The sequence below is a fragment of the Penaeus chinensis genome, chromosome 6 (assembly GCF_019202785.1).
Source record: "Penaeus chinensis breed Huanghai No. 1 chromosome 6, ASM1920278v2, whole genome shotgun sequence".
NCBI lineage: Eukaryota > Metazoa > Arthropoda > Malacostraca > Decapoda > Penaeidae > Penaeus > Penaeus chinensis.
The window spans coordinates 7,031,228-7,041,227 of record NC_061824.1 but is presented as its reverse complement, the minus strand read 5'-3'; the positions used below and the strand labels follow the sequence as shown (position 1 = coordinate 7,041,227).

The 10,000-nt window shown below is 41.5% G+C and overlaps 1 protein-coding gene across 3 annotated transcripts in view; it reads left to right on the top strand.

The window, feature by feature from the left end:
* Positions 1 to 10,000, top strand: part of LOC125026414 (venom protease-like) — a 15,160-nt gene that overhangs the window by 5,054 nt on the left and 106 nt on the right. For 2 of the 3 annotated variants that reach the window (XM_047614855.1, XM_047614856.1), the window contains 3 exons: positions 957 to 1,056; positions 5,566 to 5,735; positions 6,192 to 6,660. In XM_047614855.1, coding sequence (XP_047470811.1) covers positions 957 to 1,056; positions 5,566 to 5,735; positions 6,192 to 6,353 — 432 coding nt within the window. In that variant the 3' untranslated portion in view covers positions 6,354 to 6,660. Of the gene's footprint in view, positions 1 to 956; positions 1,057 to 5,565; positions 5,736 to 6,191; positions 6,661 to 9,960 lie in introns of those variants that run through there. The other variant, XR_007114938.1, reaches the window with a different exon arrangement.

Here is a 10,000-nt window from a genome sequence, read left to right as displayed (position 1 = left end):
TCTGAAGAATCCTTCAGCAAGTGCTGACAAGAATGTGGTCGATCTCCTTGGCCACAGTACCTGTATCACTGTACTATGTCCAGCAAGCAGGTTGGAATGCTGATACCAGGATCCAGAAATCTTCCGTCTCTTGGACTTAGCAAAGTCCTGGAGAAGGAGGCTGTTTTCACTGCTGGGATCAGCTCACGAGCCTTGGGGACCAACAGACATCTTGTATCCAGCTTGATCATAACCGGATAAAGCACATTGGTAGTAGCATACACAGCAATAAGAGACACAATTTCAAAAGTGTGCCTCAGTGTCATTGCCATAAAACTACTGAGGGTTGAAGTCGGCAGGAGATAGCTATGGCTACCCCCTGGAGATGACCATTGCCCCGGCCTGGCCAGAATTAGGTGTACCCACCCATACTGATGGTTCCACTGCCAGATCTTCTCACCTCCGCGTGGGCAACCACTTCAGTTCCCATGATAGCAGAGGTAAATGCTCATCCTGCCACAAGGACCGGATGTTCCAAGCTCTTACCCAGTCTTGGGCTGTTGCTCTGGGTGGACACCACCTTTGCCACTTCTGCTGATGCTACCCTATATAAAGGGGGTTGGCAGGCTGTGAGGCCCAACGTCCGCCTGTGGGGTTCCCTTGGGCTTAGCCCCATAGGCCTCACACTGGGTTGGCGGCTGCCAGAGCGCAGGCGGGACCAGTAACTCCCGTTCCCATCTGTGCCCCAGCAGCCTCCCTCCCAATAGAACCCACAACCTGCCTTACTTACTGGGTAAGAGGGTCAGTACCCCTCCACCCAGCATTTCCATTTATATACATAGTTGCCAGAGAGTTTTTGTAAAGGCACTGGTATAAAACAATATTGATATAATCCTTACATTGTCATAAGGAGGTTACTGTTGCTACAATATGTATAGGTGATAGAGGAAATATATTGCAATTTGTTTACCTGTCAGAACTTCATCCGACCTGTGTGCCTGCCGTGGAACCAGCGTAGCCCCTCTCGACTTGTGAACAGTGGAGTCACTGTCACAGGCTGGGGAAATACTCAAGCAGGTCAGTGCCTTTTTCCGTTCTTCCATTTTGATATATATATATATATTTATATTCACACATGCAGAAATCTATTTATCTATCTATCTATATTCATATATAAGTACATATGTATGTATATATGTATATACATGTATACATATGTATGTATATGTGCGTATATATATGTACATATATATGTATATATATATGAACCGAATTCATGTTGACAAATGTAGATAAGGTATGAATATGAATGAATATCTTCACAATACAAGGGATGTCTTTGACCGGTTTCGATTATATCTTCGTCAGAAATACATAATGCATCTCCGTCAAATATATCTCTTGTATTGTGAAGATATTTATTCTCATTTATACCTTATCTACATTGTATATATGTAAATATGGATATATATGTATATATGTATATGTATATATATGTATATATATGTGTTTTTGTATATATATATGTATATATATGTATATATATGTAAATATATGTATATATATGTATATATATGTATATATATGTATATATTTGTATATATATGTATATATATATGTATGGGTGGGTGCTTCATGCTCGGGATGATGTGAAGCGATGGTGTGGTAGCCTAGTTAGCGTTAAGTGCCTGCTTGCATGCCTTCCCGCTTTCAGCTGCCACCGCTGGCTAGCCTGGTGCGAAAAAGGGAGCAGCTATGCATAAGACTCCTGCCAGCTCATAGCCTCTCCATCATCAAGACTTCTACAGTGCCTCCTCGTGGCCACCCATGGAAACTAGGTACCTTGCGGTCCTAGGCTGAACTGTGGAGGCTCTTGGAGCAGCAGTAGGCCCTAAAGGTACGGAGCTATGGCCCACCGGCGTGTGGATACGCCCTGGCTTCGTACTAACTCCTGTCCCCTGCGCCCCCTGGGGTTAATGGGCGGCTGTGGGGAGGCAGGCCTTGCCAGTCGGCCCCCCCGAGATAACCACTGGCAACGTCTAATATAGAAGTTGACGCTGGGGGGAGGGCTAAAGTCCCTCCTACCCAGCAAGTACGGCGGGCTGTGGATCCCTCTGGGTTGGCGACCGCTGGGACTCGGGTGGGGAGGGGGGGTTACCCCCAGTCCCAGCTGGGTCCCAGCGGCCGCCAGCCTGGCGTGATGCTTGTGGGGGAAAGCCCTAGGGAGCCCTGCAGGTGGATTATGGGGCCTGCAGCCAGCCAACCTCCTCTACATGGGGCGGCGTCGGTAGGGGTGGCAGAGGTGGCGCCCACCCGGAGTGACTGCCCGAGGTTAGACCTCAGGCGGACTGTCAGGGTGGGGGCTTGGAACATCCGTTCCCTGCGACAGGACGATCGGTTACCACTACTATCGAGGGAATTGAAACAGCTGAGAGTTGAGGTGGCTGCTCTCTCGGAGGTGAGAAGACCTGGCAGTGGCACGATTAGTGAGGGTGGCTACACTTACTACTGGTCGGGCCGCAGCGATGGCCACCATCTCCAGGGAGTAGCCATAGCCATCTCCAGCAGATTTCAACCCTTGGTAGTTGAGGTCACTCCAGTCGATGAGCGTATCATGGTATTGAGACTGAAGCTTTCATTTGGCTTCATGTCTCTTGTTGCTGTATACGCTCCTACGGATGTATATAAACTTGAGGTGAAAGAGATGTTTTACGCCAAACTTGCATCTGTGGCAGACAGATGTCCTCGGCGAGATATTCGTATTGTGCTGGGCGACTTCAATGCGGTATCTGGCTGTGATCGAGCTGGCTACGAGATGTCTGTCGGTCCTCATGGCTCAGGAGCTGATGCTGGCAGTGAGAATAGCCTCCTTTTCCGTGACTTTGCTAGGTCCCAGAAATTGAGGATTTCTGGCTCCTGGTATCAGCGTTCTGTCCCGCATCGCTGGACTTGGTACAGCGATACAGGAAGAGTGGCCAAGGAGATCGACCACATCCTCGTTAGCACTCGATGGAGGATCCTCCAGAACTGCAGGGTATATCGAAGCGCTGAGTTCTGTGGAACTCCCCATAGAATAGTGGTGGCTACTCTCCGGGTCCACTTTAGAACCCCCCGCCGCCCAAATGAGCACCCTCGGGTGTTTAATTTGGACAGATTGAGGGAGGACGAGTGTACCCGGGGGTTTGCCGAGGCTATCTCTGGTCGTCTCACAGCACTCGAGGGCCAGACAGACCCTGTTCTTATGTGGGATACCTTCAAGCGTGAAACGCTTGATGCAGCTCAGGAATCCATTGGTGAACGCCCAAGAACAAGACAGAATTCCATCTCGCAGGAGACGCTGGAAGCCACAGATGCTTGTCGTGCGGCTCGACTGTCAGGGGATCGCACTTAGCACCGCTCTCTGGTGCGCAGGACTAGGTCACTGTTGAGAAGGGATAAGGAACAGTTTATCAGTAGTCTTGCAGAGGAGGTCGAAAGCCATTTCCTTGTAAATGACCTTCGTCCTGCCTACCAAGCTCTGAGAAAGCTGAACTCCAAGCCCCCCTCACAGACGGCTGCAGTCCGCTCAGCAAGTGGGCAGATAATCTCAGATCCTGATGGGGTGCGTGTGCGTTGGGCTGAGTATTTTGAGCAGTTGTATAAGGTTGATCCACCAACAGTTAACATGGATGCGGGTAATGTTGAGACTCCTCTGCCAGATCCACCCATCAGCGAGGATCCACCCTCCCTGACCGAAATCAGGGGGGCGATCTCCAAGCTGAAGAGTGGTAAAGCAGCAGGTGTCTGTGGCATCCTAGCCGAATTGTTAAAGGCTGGTGGAGAACCTATGGCAAGGGGCTTGCATGCAGTCCTGTCTGCCATCTGGCAGACTGGTATCTTTCCCCCTGACCTGCTGAGGGGTGTGGTCATCCCTCTCTGGAAGGGGAAAGGGGATCGGTGGGACTGCAGCAATCACCGAGGCATTACACTACTCAGTGTACCAGGCAAGGTACTCGCACACATCTTACTGAGACGTATCAGGGACCACCTGTTGAGGCACCAAAGACCGGAGCAATCTGGTCTCACTCCTGGTAAGTCCACAATAGACCGCATCCTGGCGCTTCGAATCATTATAGAACGCCGTCGTGAGTTCGGACGTGGGCTGCTCGCAGCCTACATCGATCTCAAGAAGGCGTTTGACACGGTGCATCGCGAATCTCTCTGGGAGATCCTGAGACTAAGAGGAATTCCAATAAGGATTATTGGACTAATAGCAAACCTGTATACAGGCACTGAAAGTGCTGTAAAGTGTGGTGGGGGCCTGTCGAGCTTCTTCCCTGTTAGTTCAGGGGTGAGGCAAGGCTGTGTTCTTGCACCAACACTTTTCAACACTTGCATGGATTGGATACTGGGTAGAGCTACTGTCCAAAGTCACTGTGGAGCAACTCTGGGCAATATCAAGGTTACAGACCTTGACTTTGCCGATGACGTTGCCGTACTCTCTGAATCTCTGGAAACCCTTGTAGCGGCTCTTGATGCATTTAGCAATGAAGCAAAGCCCCTGGGGCTAGAGGTCTCCTGGACCAAGACCAAGATCCAGGATTTTGGGGGCCTGCTAGGAGACCCTGTACAGTCGATACGTGCTTGCGGGGAAAACATCGAAGTCACAAAGAGCTTTATATACCTCGGTAGTGCATTTCACGACTCTGGGCTGTCAGACCAAGAAGTCAGTAGACGGATTGGCCTGGCAGCAGGGGTCATGAAATCTCTCGACAAGAGTATTTGGAGATGTCGGTACCTGTGCAGAAGGACCAAGTTACGTGTTTTCAAGGCCCTGATACTGCCAGTTTTACTCTATGGTAGTGAAACTTGGACACTATCTTGTGCTCTGGAATCTCGTCTTGATGCCTTTTGTAACAGATCCTTGCGCCGGATCATGGGGTACAGTTGGCGGGACCATGTGTCCAACCAACGGCTGCACCGTGAGACCGGTACAGGACCTGTTACTTGCACAATCCGTGATCGCCAACTCAGGCTATATGGCCACTTGGCTCGACTCCCACAGGATGATCCTGCCCATCAGGTTGTCTCTGTCCGAGACAACCCTGGGTGGAGGAGGCCTGTGGGACGACCGAGAAGGTCGTGGCTTGGGCAAATCGATCAAACCTGTCGTGAGGAACTAGAGATGGGCCGGGCCCCTGCCTGGCGGCTCGCCATGAGGGATCCTCGTAGGTGGAAGCGGAGGGTGGATGCGGCTATGCGCCCCTGCCGGCGTTAGCTCCATAATGATGATGATGATGATATGTATAAATATGTATATATATGTATATATATGTATATATATATATATATATGTGTATATTTGTGTATATGTGTATGTGTATATAAATATATATGTATATATATATGTATATATACATATACATATATATATACATATATATATACATATATATATATATATATATATATGTATATATATATGACCCCATGTTAGATACAGTATACCGTATTCTTCATCTCTTCCTACTTTCGATTGCATATAGATACTCTAAAACACTTGATGTAGTGTACTTCATAACACAAATTCCTGTTCTTCTGATGCAGGCGGCCACAGGAGTTCGTCGCTGCAGGAAGTTCAGGTGAAGGTGTTCCCGTCGTCCACCTGCCATGCGCAGTACAAGGAACTGGTGTTCTTCAATACAGTTTGGCCTTCTGGAATCAGCGAAGAGACCGTGTGTGCTGGTACTACTGCAGGGGGCAAAGACGCTTGTCAGGTATAGTTCCAGCAGGACTTTTATTATCTTCAATCATTTTATTTATTTAGTCGTGAACACAGATACCATCACCAAGATATTTGAAGCACTAACTCATTTTATTTGCAAAATATGTGTGTTATGCAAGCTCTATTTTTAAAATTTCATTAGTTTTAATTCGAGGAGAGTAACGAGAAATAATCTCCATAAGATGTCAGGTGTGTGAAGCGGTGCACGTTAATGAACCGCGGTGCCTCGCCTGGGCTATGCCTGTGAGGGAAGCCAGGCCTGTGCCAGCTGGTGTTGACTTGTCTGACTTTAATCCTTACCCGCCGTGGTGCCCAACCACTGCAGTAACCTCCATGCAACAATTGCAATTTCTCGGGCCTGAGCGGGACGCGAACCGCCGACCCCTCGGATGAGAGACCGACACGTTAACACTGTACTAACCTCAACCTACCTCCCTTCTATCCCCAGGGTGACTCTGGCGGTCCGGCTGTGCACTTCGAATGCAATCGATACACACTGGCGGGGGTCATCTCCCAGGGCTTCGGCTGTGGCCTTCGGGATTACGCCGGCCTCTACGTCAACATCCGGCAACTGTTCTACCTCCAATGGATCAAAGAGACTGCGTTTTAAGGACGGTTATGCGGATGCTCATGAATGGTGCTTCGGATTCTTGGGAATACTTCTGATCCTAATTTGAAAACACATCATACGAGTAGAATAACTAAAGTTGGTTTTAACAATCAATTTTCCAAAACTGAAAAAAAGACCAGTGAGTAATTTTTTTTTTTTTCTTTTTTATGTGTATTAATGTAACTGTTATTAAGAATCATTAAAATCATATTGTACCGTTGTTATTTGCTGTATATCGGATTGATATTAATATATTTTTTTTTATCAATACATCAGAATGATAAAAATAAATTGTTTTGTCAATACATGCTTCGTATTTTGAATTACATCACTCATACATATTATTTCTTGATTACGAATGTGGCAAAGAGAAGAGAGATAATAAGGCAAGAGTTAATGATAACAAGAAGAATATATCTACCAACATGATATAACGATAACAAGGACGATAAGAACTATAACAATGATAAACAAATAACAAAAATAATAAAAAGTAACAATCATTTAATGATAACAGTGGTAGAAATAAGATGTCAAAGTGTTCATTGTAATGATGAAGATAATGATAATAATAAGGATAATGATAATAACAATACTACTACTACTACTACTACTACGACTAATGATAGTAACAATAATCATAATGATAATGATAATGCAACAACAACAATAATAAAAAGGATAATAAAAATGATAATTGTAATAACAGTAATGATAATAGTAATAATAAAGATAATAATGATGCCAGTGATAGTGGTAATTTCAATAGTAATAATAATAATAATGATAATAGCAATAATAATAATAATATAATAAATAATAGCAATAACGATATAGTGATATTGATGAAGATGATGATGATGAAGAAAATAGCAATGATGGTAAAATAAGAATGATAGTAATAGCAACAATAGTAGTAATAATAGTAGTAGAAATAATGATAATGATGATAATAATAATAATAATGAAAATGATAGTGATAATGATAATGATAATGATAATAATAATAATAATAATAATAATAAAATAATAATAACAACAACAATAATGATAATGATGTAAATAATGATGTTAATAATGATATTAAGAATAACAGTCACACTAACATTAATGATAATAATGATATTATTGTTAATAATGATAATGATGATGATGATTATAATTAGAGTGATGATAATAATAATTATCATGATGATAATGAAAATTATAATAATGCTAATAATAACAACAAAATTAATAATAATAATAATAATAGTAATAATAATAATAATGATAAAATAATAATAATGACAACAATAATAGTAATGATAATAATAGTAATAATAGCAATAATAATAATGAAAATAACAATAATGATAATAGTTATAACGACAACATCAATAACAACAACAACACAATAACAATAATAGTAATAATAATAGTAATAATGATAATAATATTAATAGTAATAATAATAATAATGATAATAATGATAATGATAATGATAATGATAATAATACCAACAATAATAGTAATGATAGAAATAATGATGATGCTAATAATGACATTAAGTTTAACAGTAATATTAAACATAATGGTAATAATATTATTGCTAATAATGATGATGATGATTATAAGTAAGGATAATAATAATTGTTATGATAATAATGATAATGATAACAATGCTAATAAGAACAATAATAATGACAGCAATAATAATAATAATAATAATAATAATATCAATAATAATAATGATACTAATAACAATAATAATAATAGCAATGATAGAAATAATAATGATAATAGTAATAATAATAATAATAATAATAATAATAATAATAATAATAATAATAATAATAATAATAATAATGATAAAACATTAAAATCAATAGTAATAGAATAATGATAATGACAATGATAACAACAAGGATAAGGATGATAATGATAAAATTATCAATGGCAATAATAATAATGATAACGATGGTGGTCATTTCCTTCATTAACTTTTTATACCCACTCTTTATAAACAGTCTTTCTCTCTTTCTCCCTTACTCACTCATTCGCTCTCTTTCTCGCTCTCTCTTTCTCTTCTCAACTGTCTACCTGTCTATCTAGCTGTCTATCTATTTGTCTGTTTATATATCTATCTGTCTATTTATCTATCTATATTCTATCCATCTTTATCTCTATGTGTCTATGTATCTTTCTACCCGTCTATTTATCTATCGCTTATTATTTCTTTCTACTTGATAACCATATCTCTTCCACCCATTATCCTCCCCTCCTCCCCTTCTCCCCCCCCCTCCCCCCTCCTCCCTCTCCCCTTCTCCCCTTCCCCCCTCCCTCCTTCCCCCCCCTCCTCCTAACCGGCCTCTTTCGCACCAGAAACAATAATTTCCTTGCAAATAAACTGGAGTTAATTAGAATAAATCTTTCCAAATGTTGTTGAACATTTTTTTTTGTTTTGTTTTTTTGTTCTTTCTTCAGCAGCTGAGAATGATAACAGTCGTTAGTGGTGCTGGTGTGGGTATAGTATTGTTTTTGTTTAGTTGTTGTTTGCTTGTTTGTGCTGCTAATTTTCATGTTTTTATTTGTTTACGATTAGTGTTGCTGATTATCACGTATTTTTAAATTTGTTTACGATTTGATTGGTGTTTCGTTGTTTATATTTTTTGTTTGTCGTTATCTTTTTTTGTTTTTGTTTTTGTTTTTGTTTTTGTTTTGACATTTTCATAATTTCGATTCGATTCTCTCAAACAAATGATTTTTTAAAAATTCTTTTCGATTATTGTACTTGAAGCTTAGTCATCCTTTCTATAATGGATTTTATTTCTAAAACCTGCTTTCTCCATCTATTTTCTTATATATGCATTGATAAATATATTGCGATTTGGTGTCCTCAGCAGCATGACATTCAGGTTAGCGTGGCTTACGTCATGTCTCTTCTGGGAACATTTATACATAATTCATGATCCCCTTTTGATTAGCTTTGATATACCCCCCCCCCCCCAACACCCCAGTCAACCTCTGTCTCTACCTCTTCGCCAGACACACACAGTCGGGCGTCTGACTCCAAATATCTCTTTTTGTTCTATGTCTGTATGGTTATCTGTTTCTCGCTCTTTCTCTCTTTCGTTTTCCTTTTTTTTTTTTATTGGTTGTTATTTCTCTATTTACTGTTGCTCCATCTTTTTTCTGTTTGTCTCTGTTTTCTTTTTTTTTTTTTTTTTTGTCTATCTGTCTTGTCTGTCTGTCTGCTTGTTCGTCTATCTGTTTGTTTGGCTCTCTGTCTGTCTGTCTGTCTGTCTGTCTGTCTGTCTGTCTATCTGTCTGTCTCTTCTCTCTTTCTTTCTTTACATTATCTCTCTGTCACTCCCTCACTGTTTCTAAAATTCATGATCATCGCGGATAATGGTAAAATAAATTAATAGTTTCGCATCTCTCTGGAGTTCCTCTTCTCTCTCTCTTTCCCTCTCCTTCCCTTTCTCTCTCTCTCTTCATCCCCCTCCCTCCCTCCCTTCTCTCTCATTTCTCCTCCCTTCCTCCGCTTCTCTCCCTCCCTCGCCCTTTTCCCCCATGATTCACCATCAAGAATAATAATAAAAAAAACCTCTCATTTCTCCCCCAGGAACCGAAGCAGCAATGCAACCTGGAGACTGAAATGAACA